The 16,937-nt window shown below is 52.3% G+C and overlaps 1 protein-coding gene across 5 annotated transcripts; it reads left to right on the top strand.

Moving 5' to 3' along the window:
* Positions 1–1,152: 1,152 nt before the first annotated feature.
* LOC148828984 (tripartite motif-containing protein 16-like protein) lies at positions 1,153–16,866 on the top strand. Of its 5 annotated transcripts, XM_088923449.1 has the most exons (9): positions 1,550–2,843; positions 5,971–6,600; positions 8,731–9,415; positions 10,697–10,792; positions 11,088–11,321; positions 11,473–11,632; positions 12,803–12,856; positions 13,051–13,110; positions 13,550–16,866. In XM_088923449.1, exons 3-9 carry the CDS (start codon positions 8,885–8,887, stop codon positions 14,095–14,097), a joined length of 1,683 nt encoding a protein of 560 aa, XP_088779575.1. In that variant the 5' UTR covers positions 1,550–2,843; positions 5,971–6,600; positions 8,731–8,884; the 3' UTR covers positions 14,098–16,866. The 5 variants fall into 5 exon arrangements, with proteins under 5 accessions (XP_088779573.1, XP_088779574.1, XP_088779575.1 ...); XM_088923447.1 differs by lacking the exons at positions 1,550–2,843; positions 5,971–6,600 and adding an exon at positions 1,153–1,465 and having other exon boundaries at positions 8,734–9,415; XM_088923448.1 differs by lacking the exons at positions 1,550–2,843; positions 5,971–6,600 and adding an exon at positions 1,249–1,465.
* Positions 16,867–16,937: the final 71 nt, after the last annotated feature.

Here is a 16,937-nt window from a genome sequence, read left to right as displayed (position 1 = left end):
GTGCCTGGGTCTGACAGTCCTGCTCCAGCAGTGCCAGGCTCTGCTGTTCTGGGTCCAGATGGGCTGGCAGTGCCCAGGTCTGACAGTCCTGCTCCAGCAGTGCCAGGCTCTGCTGTTCTGGGTCCAGATGGGCTGGCAGTGCCCAGGTGTGACAGTCCTGCTCCAGCAGTGCCAGGCTCTGCTGTTCTGGGTCCAGATGGGCTGGCAGTGCCCAGGTCTGACAGTCCTGCTCCAGCAGTGCCAGGCTCTGCTGTGCCCAGGTCTGACAGTCCTGCTCCAGCAGTGCCAGGCTCTGCTGTGCCCAGGTGTGACAGTCCTGCCCCAGCAGTGCCAGGCTCTGCTGTTCTGGGTCCAGATGGGCTGGCAGTGCCCAGGTCTGACAGTCCTGCTCCAGCAGTGCCAGGCTCTGCTGTGCCCAGGTCTGACAGTCCTGCTCCAGCAGTGCCAGGCTCTGCTGTGCCCAGGTGTGACAGTCCTGCCCCAGCAGTGCCAGGCTCTGCTGTTCTGGGTCCAGATGGGCTGGCAGTGCCCAGGTCTGACAGTCCTGCTCCAGCAGTGCCAGGCTCTGCTGTTCTGGGTCCAGATGGGCTGGCGGTGCCTGGGTCTGACAGTCCTGCTCCAGCAGTGCCAGGCTCTGCTGTTCTGGGTCCAGATGGGCTGGCAGTGCCCAGGTCTGACAGTCCTGCTCCAGCAGTGCCAGGCTCTGCTGTTCTGGGTCCAGATGGGCTGGCAGTGCCCAGGTCTGACAGTCCTGCTCCAGCAGTGCCAGGCTCTGCTGTGCCCAGGTGTGACAGTCCTGCCCCAGCAGTGCCAGGCTCTGCTGTTCTGGGTCCAGATGGGCTGGCAGTGCCCAGGTCTGACAGTCCTGCTCCAGCAGTGCCAGGCTCTGCTGTTCTGGGTCCAGATGGGCTGGCGGTGCCTGGGTCTGACAGTCCTGCTCCAGCAGTGCCAGGCTCTGCTGTTCTGGGTCCAGATGGGCTGGCAGTGCCCTGGTCTGACAGTCCTGCTCCAGCAGTGCCAGGCTCTGCTGTTCTGGGTCCAGATGGGCTGGCGGTGCCCAGGTCTGAGCTGCACGCCGTCTCCCTCTCTCACACGGAAGCACCGCCGGTCTGTCTCGCGTTAAAAGTGAACACATCACAGGGGTGGGCCCTCAGATGGATCAGGTCACCGCATGACAAGACCCTGCGCGTCTTGAGCGGAAGACAGCCCTGGAGCTCAACCCACACAGACCTGCGGGGCCGGAACTGCTTCCTCTAGCGACTCGCGCTCGGAGGACAGACCGACACCCGACACCCGGGGCGCGGGCGGCCCGGAGGCGCGCTGTGATTGGGCAGCGGGACCAGCCGCCCGTGAGCGAGGAGCAGGCGGAGGCGAGCCGGCTTGGTGCACGCTGGTGCGATCGGGCAGCCCGTGGTGTCGCGGACAGCCGGCCTTCACTGCTCCCGGGGGCAGGGACCGAACTTGAGTGAGTACGCGGCCGGCGAGCTGGGGTCGTTTTCACTGGTGGGGGGTGGTAGTGGGGGTGGGGGGCGGATGTCCTTGTTCGAAGTCGCGCAGCCGGGGGACTCCCGTGACGAGCGAGTCCGAGAGGGGAAGAAAACTCTCCGGGAGCGACCCCCTCTCTCCCCCCCGCGGCCCCGGGCGTGCGGGGCCGGCTCCCGCAGGGTGCGGCGCTGCGTGTGTCCTCTTCCTGCCTATAGGAGCGCGTCAGAGACGAGGGGGGAGGCGCCGTCCGGGAGCTCGAGTTTGACAACAACAACAACAACAACGAGAAGAAGAAGAACGAACTAAAGCTCTCGTCTGACTGGGTTTGGTTTAAGGTCGTATCGTGTCTCTTAATAATAATAATAATAATAATAATAACCACAACAATATAGCTGAACAGCCTTTCCAAACGCAAGCGCGCTGCGCACGACGATAAAGAGGGAGAGAAAGTACACGACAGGTCAGATCCGAAGAGTGCGCGTCTTGTGGAGTCGGAGCTACAAGAGCTGAGCAGAGCCTGCAGAGCACGGGCGGAATTATTTACAGCCTTTTACAGGCAGTACCGACATCCTGTGACTTAATAACCGGCCGGTGTGGAGGGTCTGGCGTGAGTCAGTAGTCTCAGTGCAGGGCTCTGTGCACATCTTACGGAGGAGAGAGTTAGCGAGCCCACAGAGCACAGAGCTGCAGAAATCAAGCCTGGATGTTATAACTGCATCAGTCAGGTGCTCAATATTGGACACTGAAAAAAGTTGGCTAAGGCAGGTGATATTTCTAAGGTGGAAAAAGAGGCCTCTTATCTCCCAACAGCAGCCATATCACCCTGCAGCTCCCAGCTGGCAGCCCCACTGGAGCCCAGCAGTGTGAGCCTGGCCAGTACCTGGAGGGGAGACTCCTGGGAGAGCTGAGGCTGCTGCTGGGAGAGGTGTTAGTGGGACCAGCAGGGGGCGCTCACCCTGCGGTCTGTGTGGGTCCTGATGCCCCAGTATAGTGACGGGGACACTAGACTGTAAACAGGCGCCGTCCTTCAGATGAGACGTAAACCCGAGGTCCTGACTCTTTGTGGTCATTAACAATCCCAGGGTGTCTCTCGAGAAGAGTAGGGGTGTCACCCCAGTGTCCTGGCCAAACTCCCCCCTGGCCTTTACCCCTCATGGCCTCCTAATAACCCCCCTCTCTGAACTGGCTCCATCACTCTGCTCTCCTCCCCACTGAGAGCTGGTGTGTGGGGAGTGTACTGGTGCACTATGGCTGCTGTCACACCATCCAGGTGGCGCTGCACATTGGTGGGGGTGGAGAGGATCCCCATTACCTGTAAAGCGCTTTGAGTGGAGTGTCCAGAAAAGTGCGATATAAGTGTAAGCAATTATAATTATTATAGAACTGCAAGCTTCAGATAACAAACAGACCAGCTTCAGATAACAAACCAGCTTCAGATAACTAACAGACCAGCTTCAGATAACAAACAGACCAGCTTCAGATAACAAACCAGCTTCAGATAACAAACAGACCAGCTTCAGATAACTAACAGACCAGCTTCAGATAACAAACAGACCAGCTTCAGATAACTAACAGACCAGCTTCAGATAACAAACAGACCAGCTTCAGATAACAAACAGACCAGCTTCAGATAACTAACAAACCAGCTTCAGATAACTAACAGACCAGCTTCAGATAACTAACAGACCAGCTTCAGATAACAAACAAACCAGCTTCAGATAACAAACAGACCAGCTTCAGATAACTAACAGACCAGCTTCAGATAACTAACAGACCAGCTTCAGATAACAGACCAGCTTCAGATAACAAACAGACCAGCTTCAGATAACAAACAGACCAGCTTCAGATAACAGACAGACCAGCTTCAGATAACTAACAGACCAGCTTCAGATAACAGACCAGCTTCAGATAACAAACAGACCAGCTTCAGATAACAAACAGACCAGCTTCAGATAACAGACCAGCTTCAGATAACAAACAGACCAGCTTCAGATAACTAACAAACCAGCTTCAGATAACTAACAGACCAGCTTCAGATAACTAACAGACCAGCTTCAGATAACAGACAGACCAGCTTCAGATAACTAACAGACCAGCTTCAGATAACAGACCAGCTTCAGATAACAAACAGACCAGCTTCAGATAACAAACAGACCAGCTTCAGATAACAGACAGACCAGCTTCAGATAACTAACAGACCAGCTTCAGATAACAGACCAGCTTCAGATAACAAACAGACCAGCTTCAGATAACAAACAGACCAGCTTCAGATAACAGACCAGCTTCAGATAACAAACAGACCAGCTTCAGATAACTAACAGACCAGCTTCAGATAACAAACAGACCAGCTTCAGATAACTAACAGACCAGCTTCAGATAACAGACAGACCAGCTTCAGATAACAGACAGACCAGCTTCAGATAACAGACCAGCTTCAGATAACAAACAGACCAGCTTCAGATAACAAACAGACCAGCTTCAGATAACTAACAGACCAGCTTCAGATAACAAACAGACCAGCTTCAGATAACTAACAGACCAGCTTCAGATAACAGACAGACCAGCTTCAGATAACAGACAGACCAGCTTCAGATAACTAACAGACCAGCTTCAGATAACAAACAGACCAGCTTCAGATAACAAACAGACCAGCTTCAGATAACAAACAGACCAGCTTCAGATAACTAACAGACCAGCTTCAGATAACTAACAAACCAGCTTCAGATAACTAACAGACCAGCTTCAGATAACTAACAGACCAGCTTCAGATAACAAACCAGCTTCAGATAACAAACAGACCAGCTTCAGATAACAAACAGACCAGCTTCAGATAACTAACAGACCAGCTTCAGATAACTAACAAACCAGCTTCAGATAACTAACAGACCAGCTTCAGATAACTAACAGACCAGCTTCAGATAACAGACCAGCTTCAGATAACAAACCAGCTTCAGATAACAAACAGACCAGCTTCAGATAACAAACAGACCAGCTTCAGATAACTAACAGACCAGCTTCAGATAACAAACAGACCAGCTTCAGATAACAAACAGACCAGCTTCAGATAACAGACCAGCTTCAGATAACAGACCAGCTTCAGATAACAAACAGACCAGCTTCAGATAACTAACAGACCAGCTTCAGATAACAGACCAGCTTCAGATAACAAACCAGCTTCAGATAACACAGACCAGCTTCAGATAACAAACAGACCAGCTTCAGATAACTAACAGACCAGCTTCAGATAACAAACAGACCAGCTTCAGATAACAAACAGACCAGCTTCAGATAACAGACCAGCTTCAGATAACAGACCAGCTTCAGATAACAAACAGACCAGCTTCAGATAACTAACAGACCAGCTTCAGATAACAGACCAGCTTCAGATAACAAACAGACCAGCTTCAGATAACTAACAGACCAGCTTCAGATAACAGACCAGCTTCAGATAACAAACCAGCTTCAGATAACAAACAGACCAGCTTCAGATAACAAACAGACCAGCTTCAGATAACTAACAGACCAGCTTCAGATAACAAACAGACCAGCTTCAGATAACAAACAGACCAGCTTCAGATAACAGACCAGCTTCAGATAACAAACAGACCAGCTTCAGATAACTAACAGACCAGCTTCAGATAACAGACCAGCTTCAGATAACAAACCAGCTTCAGATAACACAGACCAGCTTCAGATAACAAACAGACCAGCTTCAGATAACAAACAGACCAGCTTCAGATAACTAACAGACCAGCTTCAGATAACAAACAGACCAGCTTCAGATAACTAACAGACCAGCTTCAGATAACAGACCAGCTTCAGATAACAAACAGACCAGCTTCAGATAACTAACAGACCAGCTTCAGATAACAAACAGACCAGCTTCAGATAACAAACAGACCAGCTTCAGATAACAGACCAGCTTCAGATAACTAACAGACCAGCTTCAGATAACAAACAGACCAGCTTCAGATAACAGACCAGCTTCAGATAACAAACAGACCAGCTTCAGATAACAAACAGACCAGCTTCAGATAACAGACCAGCTTCAGATAACTAACAGACCAGCTTCAGATAACAGACCAGCTTCAGATAACAAACAGACCAGCTTCAGATAACTAACAGACCAGCTTCAGATAACAAACAGACCAGCTTCAGATAACTAACAGACCAGCTTCAGATAACAGACCAGCTTCAGATAACAAACCAGCTTCAGATAACACAGACCAGCTTCAGATAACAAACAGACCAGCTTCAGATAACAAACAGACCAGCTTCAGATAACTAACAGACCAGCTTCAGATAACAAACAGACCAGCTTCAGATAACTAACAGACCAGCTTCAGATAACAGACCAGCTTCAGATAACTAACAGACCAGCTTCAGATAACAGACCAGCTTCAGGTATCTTGTGTCCCTCCTGTCTCTCTCTGCCTGTTTCATGCCCTGTTCCCGGTGTGGTGATTGACTTCATCATCTACCCAGAGCTGAGGTCTGAGGTCAGGTCAGGTCAGCTCCACGATGCCTTTGAGATCGGTGATGCTCTGACCTTTGACACTCGACCCCTCAACATCTCCGGGAACATCCTCTCGCCTAGAAGCTCCTGAGACCTGGAGATGTTGACACTAGTCAGGTGCCACCTATTGTATCGAGACTCTTAAAGACACTTCAGGGGTCACGCACAGCGCCTGGAGCAATCGAAGTAATACACATGGTAAAACTCCTGTCATTTCACAGGATTTGGTACAGGACGGCTGTCGATCGGATGCCCTGCTGCAGTGCGCTCTCTCCGCTCGGTCCAGCACTCCAGTTTCTGTGGGCGATGCGTACGGAACAGCACGGTTTTTAGTTCTGTTTGTTGCAAGTGGCTGCCAGCTCTCCCTCCTGCTCTGGATCTCTGCCCATCCTGGTCCAGGGCTGAGCTCCGGGGCCCGTCTGCCTTCTGACGGGCTGAAGGAAGTGCTCGGGTTCTCTTCTGCAGCGGCACCAGCTGAAACGTGGAGCTTTCCTCTCTGAAGACGCCCACTGCTGCCCCCCCCCCCATGGCCGCTGTCTGTAGGACCCGGGCACAGCTGGGCTGCTCTTGCTGCTCCGATCAGATGGCCAGCTCTCGGGGTAGCTGTGTGTTTGTGTGGAGTCTGCGTGTTGTCCATGTGCCATGCTTGTGCTCTCCATCTTTGCTGGGATGGGCTCTGTCTGGGCTGAGAATCCCACTAGGAGTTTTTGGTCAAAGATCACTAGGGAACCTTGGTCTAATTGATCAGACCTAATCGATCAGTACCAGCGCCGGATTCTATAAGGACAGTTTGTTCTGAGTGAAGTGGTGACCAGTAGGGGCAGGTTCTGGAATGCTAGAAGCAGCTGTCTGGCCCAGATTGGGTCTGAAACTCTGCAGACTGGTGCTGAAACACTAGAGGGAGCTGTGAAGGAGTTGGAGTTATATCACCTTGGAGTGATATTCGATTCTGGGTTAACATTCGACCCACATGTGCAGCATATTGTCAAAACATCTTTTTTCACCTCAGAAATCTCGCTCGACAACGCCCTATGCTATCACTTGCTGTGGCTGAAAAGCTGATCAACACATTTGTGTTCTCTCGAAATGACTACTGTAATGCTGTGCTCGCTGGGGTATCTAAATCTACTCTGAACAAGCTGCAGTATGTCCAAAATTCAGCAGCTAGAATCCTGACCAGGTCTAGTGCAAGTGTTCACATTACTCCTATCCTGGAGTCCTTGCACTGGCTTCTGGTCAAATTCCGTGTGGACTTTAAAATCCTCATGCTCACCTATAAGGCTCTGCATGGCTTGGCACCTCAGTACCTGTCTGAACTATTATCGCCCTACTCCCCACCTCGCAACCTTCGCTCTTCAAATTCTGCTCTCCTTACTGTCCCTCAAGCCCGTCTGCACTCTATGGGTGACAGGGCCTTCTCCTGTTATGCCCCCAGGCTCTGGAACTCTCTGCCCAAGGATATCAGAGAGTCATCTTCTAGTGCTGAAACACTAGAGGGAGCTGTCCTGTACAGTCTGGTGCTGAAACACTAGAGGGAGCTGTCCTGTACAGACTGGTGCTGAAACACCAGAGGGAGCTGTCCTGTACAGAGCAGTGTTGAAACACTAGAGGGAGCTGTCCTGTACAGTCTGGTGCTGAAACACTAGAGGGAGCTGTCCTGTACAGACTGGTGCTGAAACACCAGAGGGAGCTGTCCTGTACAGAGCAGTGTTGAAACACTAGAGGGAGCTGTCCTGTACAGTCTGGTGCTGAAACACTAGAGGGAGCTGTCCTGTACAGACTGGTGCTGAAACACCAGAGGGAGCTGTCCTGTACAGAGCAGTGTTGAAACACTAGAGGGAGCTGTCCTGTACAGTCTGGTGCTGAAACACCAGAGGGAGCCGTCCTGTACAGAGCAGTGCTGAAACACTAGAGGGAGCTGTCCTGTACAGTCTGGTGCTGAAACACTAGAGGGAGCTGTCCTGTACAGACTGGTGCTGAAACACTAGAGGGAGCTGTCCTGTACAGAGCAGTGCTGAAACACTAGAGGGAGCTGTCCTGTACAGTCTGGTGCTGAAACACTAGAGGGAGCTGTCCTGTACAGACTGGTGCTGAAACACTAGAGGGAGCTGTCCTGTACAGAGCAGTGCTGAAACACTAGAGGGAGCTGTCCTGTACAGTCTGGTGCTGAAACACTAGAGGGAGCTGTCCTGTACAGACTGGTGCTGAAACACTAGAGGGAGCTGTCCTGTACAGAGTGGTGCTGAAACACCAGAGGGAGCTGTCCTGTACAGAGTGGTGCTGAAACACCAGAGGGAGCTGTCCTGTACAGAGCAGTGCTGAAACACTAGAGGGAGCTGTCCTGTACAGACTGGTGCTGAAGCACTAGAGGGAGCTGTCCTGTACAGTCTGGTGCTGAAACACCAGAGGGAGCTGTCCTGTACAGAGTGGTGCTGAAACACCAGAGGGAGCTGTCCTGTACAGTCTGGTGCTGAAACACCAGAGGGAGCTGTCTTGTACAGTCTGGTGCTGAAACACCAGAGGGAGCTGTCCTCACTTCCCTAATTATCTGCATTAGAAATGGTCATTAGAAACCAGCCTGAGCTGTAGCTGACTGCCACTGGGAACTTTGCTGACTTGATAAGTCAGTTTGAAAGTGTGAGAAAGTTAAATATAAATAATATTCATCTACTGTAAGTACTCAGAAAGTCTGCTTAATTAAGGTCCACTCTCCTCTCTTACTGTTTCAGCAGGTCTCTGGTCCAGTTCGTCAGGGGCGCTGAACTTCAGTCCGAACCCCTGCTCTCTCGGCTCCCTGGAGCTGCTGGGCTGAGCTGGGCTGAGCTGGCCTGTGTCGGTGTCTCCCGACCATCCTGGTTTTTGTTCCGTTCGCCCTGCTAGACAATGGCCAGTGGTCTGTGGTCCGAGGGTCAGATCTGGTGTCCCACCTGTCTCAACACCCTCACGGATCCAGTGACTCTTCCCTGCGGACACAGCTACTGTATGGGCTGTATCAGGACGCAGTGGGACCGGGTCGATCATATCGGCGTCTACAGCTGCCCCCAGTGTGGAGAGACCTTCTCCCAGCGGCCTGACGTGCACAGGAACACAGAGCTGGCCGACGTGGTGGAGCAGCTGAGGTCATCGAGCTTCCACGATCCGCCTCCCGCTCCCAGTCCTGCTGGCCCCGGAGACGTGCCGTGTGACGTCTGCACTGGGAGACCGGCGAGAGCTGTGAAGTCCTGCCTGGTGTGTCTGGCCTCTTACTGTCAGACTCACCTCCAGCCTCACCGCCAGTCGCCCGCTCTGTCGGCGCACCTGCTGGTCGACGCCGCCGGGCGCCCGGGGGGCAGCGCTCGCGCCGATCCGCAGGGGCTCTGGGATCCGCTGTGGCAGATGGGAGGTGACAACCGCAGCTCATCGGTTGTGAATCTGGTAAGGATAACAATTTGGCACAACCGCACCAGGGCAAGTGACTCTGGGTCACAGTCAGCTTTCAAAAGACATGAAGGCTTTCCTCAGTGATGAGGCAGCAGATCTCTCCAGTTTTAGACCTGGAGCTCATGGCCTGTCACTCCAGCTGTAGTGAACACTGTCCTCAGAGATGAGGCAGCAGATCTCTCCAGTGTCAGACCTGGAGCTTGTGGCCTGTCACTCCAGCTGTAGTGAGCACTTTTCTCAGAGATGAGGCAGCAGATCTCTCCAGTGTCAGACCTGGAGCTCGTGGTCTGTCTCTCCAGCTGTAGTGAGCACTTTTCTCAGAGATGAGGCAGCAGATCTCTCCAGTGTCAGACCTGGAGCTCGTGGCCTGTCTCTCCAGCTGTAGTGAGCACTTTTCTCAGAGATGAGGCAGCAGATCTCTCCAGTTTTAGACCTGGAGCTCATGGCCTGTCACTCCAGCTGTAGTGAACACTGTCCTCAGAGATGAGGCAGCAGATCTCTCCAGTGTCAGACCTGGAGCTCGTGGCCTGTCACTCCAGCTGTAGTGAGCACTTTTCTCAGAGATGAGGCAGCAGATCTCTCCAGTGTCAGACCTGGAGCTCGTGGCCAGTCTCTCTCCAGCTGTAAGAATACAGAGATGGGAGGTTTTTCTTCTCAGCTTTACTGTTGCTTATGGAGGTCAGAGAAGTTTTTTAATTAGTTTGGTTAATGGACGAGTCCTAACAGAGAGCACAGCAACGCTAAGCTCCCAATACAGTCGTTTTCCTGGGCCTTTCTAAACCAAGTACAGCCCTGCTCGACCTCATGTGCCACCGTAGATGTCAGAACAATCCCAGAATGCAACAGGGCGCACGTGGTAAAGGAATACTCTGAGCACCAGTCAGAGGACACGTTAGGCACAGTCTAACGTCCAGCTGTCTGAGAAAATCACCCAGTCAGCTGTCAAACAGCAGGTCCGCCTGCCTGAACTCCGTACTGAGCCGCTGCCTGCTGTGATCAGGCTGAGTCAGCGCAGGCATGCACAACGGCGCCCCTCCGGGCTCAGCCTGTGGGCCTGCTGAAGAGGGGCACAGGGGACTGGATCCAGTTCGGCTCAGTTGGACCGGAGCCGGGCCCTGCTGGGCCGACGGCCTGCGACTTCAGTCAGTGCGAGCCCCGAGAGTTCAGTCTCGGCCACGCGCTGCAGGAGTCCTCCCTGAGGATCGTGCCGGCCGAGAGGGTGACACGACGAGTCCCTTCTGTCTGGGTGAATCTCCCGTGTCCCCCCCCCCCCAGGAGCAGCAGAGGGCAACGCGGGCGGGAGTCCAGGACAGACTCCGGAGCAAGCAGCAGGAGCTGCGGAACGTGATGCGGACTGCGGAGGCCGTCAGAGTGAGTATCGGCCAGCGGAGACGGTTCTGGGGTGGCGCGACCGCTAGACGAAAACATTACTCGTGCGGGAAGGTGCTGTAAAACGTGTCTGTAGACGTCACCAGCTGTTTGAAACTGTATCTGGAGTTTCGACTGTGTGCCGTGAGATGGATGGGTGTCTTCATTAATAAATAGATAGATAACATCCTCATTTGTCTCCTTTCTGATGCACTTAATGCTGGTTGTCTTTCAGTCGTCTGATGAGACCCCAGCGTGGGGCCGTAGCCCATAACCCACTGTGCGTCTCTTCCCTCAGAGCTCTGCGCACTTGGCAGTACAGAACACTGACAGGATCTTCACTGAGCTGATCCGCTCCATTGAGAGAACACGCTCTGAGCTCACACAGCTGATCAGAGCTCAAGAGAGGGCTGCAGTGAGTCAGGCTGAAGGACTCCTGGAGCGACTGGAGCAGGAGATCGCTGAGCTGAGGAGGAGAGATGCTGAGCTGAGCCAGCTCTCACACACAGAGGATCACATCCATTTCCTCCAGGTAACAGCACTGCTCTGGGACTCTCTGCAGTCCAGAAGGGAGTCTCTCACACAGAGCTCTCCAATGGAGCTGCTCCTGGCTTCTCCCCAGGAATGTGTGCTGGAGCCCAGTGTGTTTGACTGGAAACTCCTCTCTCTCCTCCCTGATGCAGAAGTTCCAGTCTGTCTGTGTCCCTCCTGGAGCTGGAGACTCACCCAGCATCCCTGTCAGTCCCCACTTCTCTCCTGAGGCTGTGAGGAGAGCTGTCTCTGGACTGAAAGAGCGACTGGAGAACTTCTGCAAGGAGGAATTAGTGAAGATCTCTAGGACAGGTGGGTTCTTGAATACAATGTAACATCTTTTTATGGAGCAGGTGATCTGTGTGTCCAGTTCCCCTTTCTCAAACATTTATGTTTTTCAGAGAGTCTGAAGAGTCTTTGTTTTTCAGCAAGGCTGGTGACTGGTTTTCACTCATGAGACAGACTCTCGTACAGAAGGCTTTAGAAGATGAGACAACAACCTCAGTTTGGGCAGAGGCCTATTTCGTTTCAAATAGAGAGTTTCTGAGTTTGTTGTAGAGCAGTGTAGTTCCTCAGGGTAGAACAGTGAGCTCAGGCCACGTGATTTTGTAAATGCGACAGGTACTCGGAGTTTGGCACACATGTTGACATAACATTGCTGAAAGAAGCTGGATAAGAATCTATACAAAAAGTAGCACGAGCTAACCCAGAACAGCTGGTGTAGTAAGGGTTACCCAGGTGTGGCTGGCATGTTTTAAGGTGGTCTGTTTGAGAGAGACCCCATCCTGGACAATAGAGGGTCAGCACACTAGTACACTAGCCCAGGCCTGTGATATCAGTGATATCTGTGATCGTGTTAATAGCCTGGCTCAGGAAAAATAGACGTGTAAGAGGGAGAGAGACCCCATCCTGTACCACAGAGGGTCGGCCCACCGGCCTAGGGCTGTGATATCTGTGCAGTCATGTTCATGTTATTCAACTGCAGTGGCTACAGCGGGAGAAATTCCAGAATGAGTTAACTTTCCACTCCAGCAGAGGCGACAGCTGAATGAAGCAGGTCTAGGGGCGCCATTTCGGGGTCACGTGCCAGAAGCTGGGAGGCGCAGTCGCCAGAGAGCATCTCGAGGTTTCGCCAGAGAGGGCGGCGGCGGTGCTGGCGTTTACGTGCGGATTGTAAACGAAGGTTTGGGAGGGATGACTGGGGGAGGAGGGGGTAAACCTCCACTCTCCTGCCACCCCATCCACCGTGATGTCACTTCCTGAGAGACCAGAGCACCACGGCCCGCCTCTCCCTCTTCCTCGCGGTCGACCTCCGGGTGCAGCTGTGCAGGACGGGAGTATTCAGTATTCTGTAGAACAGAAATGCGTATCGACGTACGAATCCTTCGCAGGCGCCGAGGCAGCGGGTTCTGACCTCGGCAGAGCGTTGTTTGTGTCCTGGACTCCCGGTTCAGCTCCTTTTCTCTCTGTGTGTCTCCCCAGTGACTGACGTCAGCAGCCAGGAGCCTGCAGAGCCCGGGACCACAGCAGAGGCGGGTGAGTCTGTCTGGAGCCCAGCTCCCCACTGAAAGCACAGAGCTCGGGCACAGCGCACGAGACCTGACGATGTGTGTGTCTGTGTCACCGATCCATATCCAGTCAGCTCTTGCAGTCATCAAGGAATATCAACTCTTGTTTTGTGCTGCAGTACAATCAGCCCTGATGAGACATTTCTCTCTGTGTCTCCCCAGTGAGTGAAGTCTACAGTCTGCAGACTCCAGAGCCCAGGACCAGAGCAGAGCTCTTACACTGTGAGTCTGTTTCCACTCCTGCTCCCCACTGAGAGATACCTGGAGCTCAAACACACACACACACCTGGAGCTGACTGTCCTCTTCTCTCCAATCAGAAACCCCATTGTGTATCTTACTGGGCTGTGGGGGCGGGACTCTAGTGGAGATCTGCTCAGGGATTGGTCTGTTCTACCTGTCTGTCCTCTGACTGTCCTCTTCTCTCCAATCAGAAACCCCAGTGTGCATCTTACTGGGCTGTGGGGGGCGGGACTCTAGTGGAGATCTGCTCAGGGATTGGTCTGTTCTGCCTGTCTGTCCTCTGACTGTCCTCTTCTCTCCAATCAGAAACCCCAGTGTGTATCTTACTGGGCTGTGGGGGTGGGACTCTAGTGGAGATCTGCTCAGGGATTGGTCTGCTCTGCCTGCCTGTCCTCTGACTGTCCTCTTCTCTCCAATCAGATGCCTGTCAGCTCACACTGGACCCCAACACAGCGCACAGACAGCTCTGTCTGTCTGAGGGGAACAGGAAGGTGACCTGGAGCAGGGAGCCCCAGCAGTACCCCGATCACCCCGAGAGATTCGACCACTGGCAGCAGGTGCTGTGCAGAGAGGGGCTGTCCGGGACTCGCTGTTACTGGGAGGTGCAGTGGAGTGGGAAAGGGGGGTTCATAGGCGTCGCTTATAAGGGGATCACCAGGAAAGGCGAGGCTAAAGATGGCGTCTTTGGGGGCAACGACCAGTCCTGGAGTCTGGTGAGCTCTGGCCTCAGCTGCTCCTTCTGGCACAGCAGGAGGGGGGCTGCGATAACGGGCCCCCTGGCCCCCAGGATAGGGGTGTACGTGGACCACAGGGCTGGAACTCTGTCCTTCTACAGCGTCTCCGGAGACACAGCGACCCTCCTGCACAGAGTCCAGGCCTCCTTCACGGAGCCCCTCTACCCCGGGTTCGGGATTGGACTGAACACGACAGTGGGCCTGTGCCAACTGGATCGGCCCGTTTGGTCCTGACGCAGGACACCCCCTGGGCCTGGGCGGAGAAACCGGTGAGCGTGGTGCGTCTTTGGGCCTCTTGAAGACCGGATCGTCTCGGTTCTGCGGGTTTCAGCTGATCAGGACTTGGCCCCTGCTCTTGGGCTGGGACAAATTGGCCCAGAAGGTTTTTCAATTGAACAGCTTTGCAGCTACAGGAGGGCTGGTGAGGTATGACATCATAATGCTAATCGTGCTGCTTATTCCTCTACTGTACTGGACACTGATCACACAGGAGAGAGTGTTTAATCTACAGCTGGACACTGATCACACAGGAGAGAGTGTTAAATCTACAGCTGGACACTGATCACACAGGAGAGAGTGTTTAATCTACAGCTGGACACTGCACACACAGGAGAGAGTGTTTAATCTACAGCCGGACTCCTCTACTGTACTGGACACTGATCACACAGGAGAGAGTGTTTAATCTACAGCTGGACACTGATCACACAGGAGAGAGTGTTTAATCTACAGCCGGACTCCTCTCCTGTACTGGACACTGATCACACAGGAGAGAGTGTTTAATCTGCAGCCGGACTCCTCTACTGTACTGGACACTGATCACACAGGAGAGAGTGTTTAATCTACAGCTGGACACTGCACACACAGGAGAGAGTGTTTAATCTACAGCCGGACTCCTCTACTGTACTGGACACTGATCACACAGGAGAGAGTGTTTAATCTGCAGCCGGACTCCTCTACTGTACTGGACACTGATCACACAGGAGAGAGTGTTTAATCTACAGCTGGACACTGATCACACAGGAGAGAGTGTTTAATCTACAGCCGGACTCCTCTACTGTACTGGACACTGATCACACAGGAGAGAGTGTTTAATCTACAGCTGGACATTGATCACACAGGAGAGAGTGTCTAATCTGCAGCCGGACTCCTCTACTGTACTGGACACTGATCACACAGGAGAGAGTGTTTAATCTACAGCTGGACACTGCACACACAGGAGAGAGTGTTTAATCTACAGCTGGACACTGATCACACAGGAGAGAGTGTTTAATCTACAGCCGGACTCCTCCACTGTACTGGACACTGATCACACAGGAGAGAGTGTTTAATCTACAGCCGGACACTGATCACACAGGAGAGAGTGTTTAATCTACAGCCGGACTCCTCTACTGTACTGGACACTGATCACACAGGAGAGAGTGTTTAATCTACAGCCGGACTCCTCTCCTGTACTGGACACTGATCACACAGGAGAGAGTGTTTAATCTGCAGCCGGACTCCTCTACTGTACTGGACACTGATCACACAGGAGAGAGTGTTTAATCTACAGCTGGACACTGATCACACAGGAGAGAGTGTTTAATCTACAGCCAGACTCCTCTACTGTACTGGACACTGATCACACAGGAGAGAGTGTTTAATCTGCAGCCGGACTCCTCTACTGTACTGGACACTGATCACACAGGGGAGAGTTTTTAATCTACAGCCGGACTCCTCTACTGTACTGGACACTGATCACACAGGAGAGAGTGTTTAATCTACAGCTGGACACTGATCACACAGGAGAGAGTGTTTAATCTACAGCCGGACTCCTCTACTGTACTGGACACTGATCACACAGGAGAGAGTGTTTAATCTACAGCTGGACACTGATCACACAGGAGAGAGTGTTTAATCTACAGCCGGACTCCTCTACTGTACTGGACACTGATCACACAGGAGAGAGTGTTTAATCTACAGCCGGACTCCTCTACTGTACTGGACACTGATCACACAGGAGAGAGTGTTTAATCTACAGCTGGACATTGATCACACAGGAGAGAGTGTTTAATCTACAGCCGGACTCCTCTACTGTACTGGACACTGATCACACAGGAGAGAGTGTTTAATCTACAGCTGGACACTGATCACACAGGAGAGAGTGTTTAATCTACAGCTGGACACTGCACACACAGGAGAGAGTGTTTAATCTACAGCCGGACTCCTCTACTGTACTGGACACTGATCACACAGGAGAGAGTGTTTAATCTACAGCTGGACACTGATCACACAGGAGAGAGTGTTTAATCTACAGCCGGACTCCTCTACTGTACTGGACACTGATCACACAGGAGAGAGTGTTTAATCTACAGCTGGACACTGATCACACAGGAGAGAGTGTTTAATCTACAGCTGGACACTGATCACATAGGAGAGAGTGTTTAATCTACAGCTGGACTCCTCTACTGTACTGGACACTGATCACACAGGAGAGAGTGTTTAATCTACAGCTGGACTCCTCTACTGTACTGGACACTGGTCACACAGGAGAGAGTGTTTAATCTACAGCCGGACTCCTCTCCTGTACTGGACACTGATCACACAGGAGAGAGTGTTTAATCTACAGCTGGACACTGATCACACAGTAGAGAGTGTTTAATCTACAGCTGGACACTGATCACACAGGAGAGAGTGTTTAATCTACAGCTGGACACTGATCACACAGTAGAGAGTGTTTAATCTACAGCTGGACACTGATCACACAGGAGAGAGTGTTTAATCTACAGCTGGACTCCTCTACTGTACTGGACACTGATCACACAGGAGAGAGTGTTTAATCTACAGCTGGACACTGATCACACAGGAGAGAGTGTTTAATCTACAGCCGGACTCCTCTCCTGTACAGAACACTTGGGAGCTCTAATCACATGTAAAAGAATGCTTTATTTACACAGTGAGCTGTTAAAGGTGTAGTAAGTTTCTAAATGCTTCCGGTATTCTAAATAAAAGCATGTAAGGCTCTTCCACGAGGTTTGTGACTCGTGCCTTTTGCTCCTCTCCCTGCGGTGTGGAAGGCAGCCAGCGAAACGCTGAGC

Source organism: Atractosteus spatula, chromosome 8, assembly GCF_055471065.1.
Source record: "Atractosteus spatula isolate fAtrSpa1 chromosome 8, fAtrSpa1.hap1, whole genome shotgun sequence".
Classification (NCBI taxonomy): Eukaryota; Metazoa; Chordata; class Actinopteri; order Semionotiformes; family Lepisosteidae; genus Atractosteus; species Atractosteus spatula.
The sequence above is the reverse complement of the archived record's forward strand: the minus strand, read 5'-3'. Positions and strand labels throughout refer to the sequence as shown.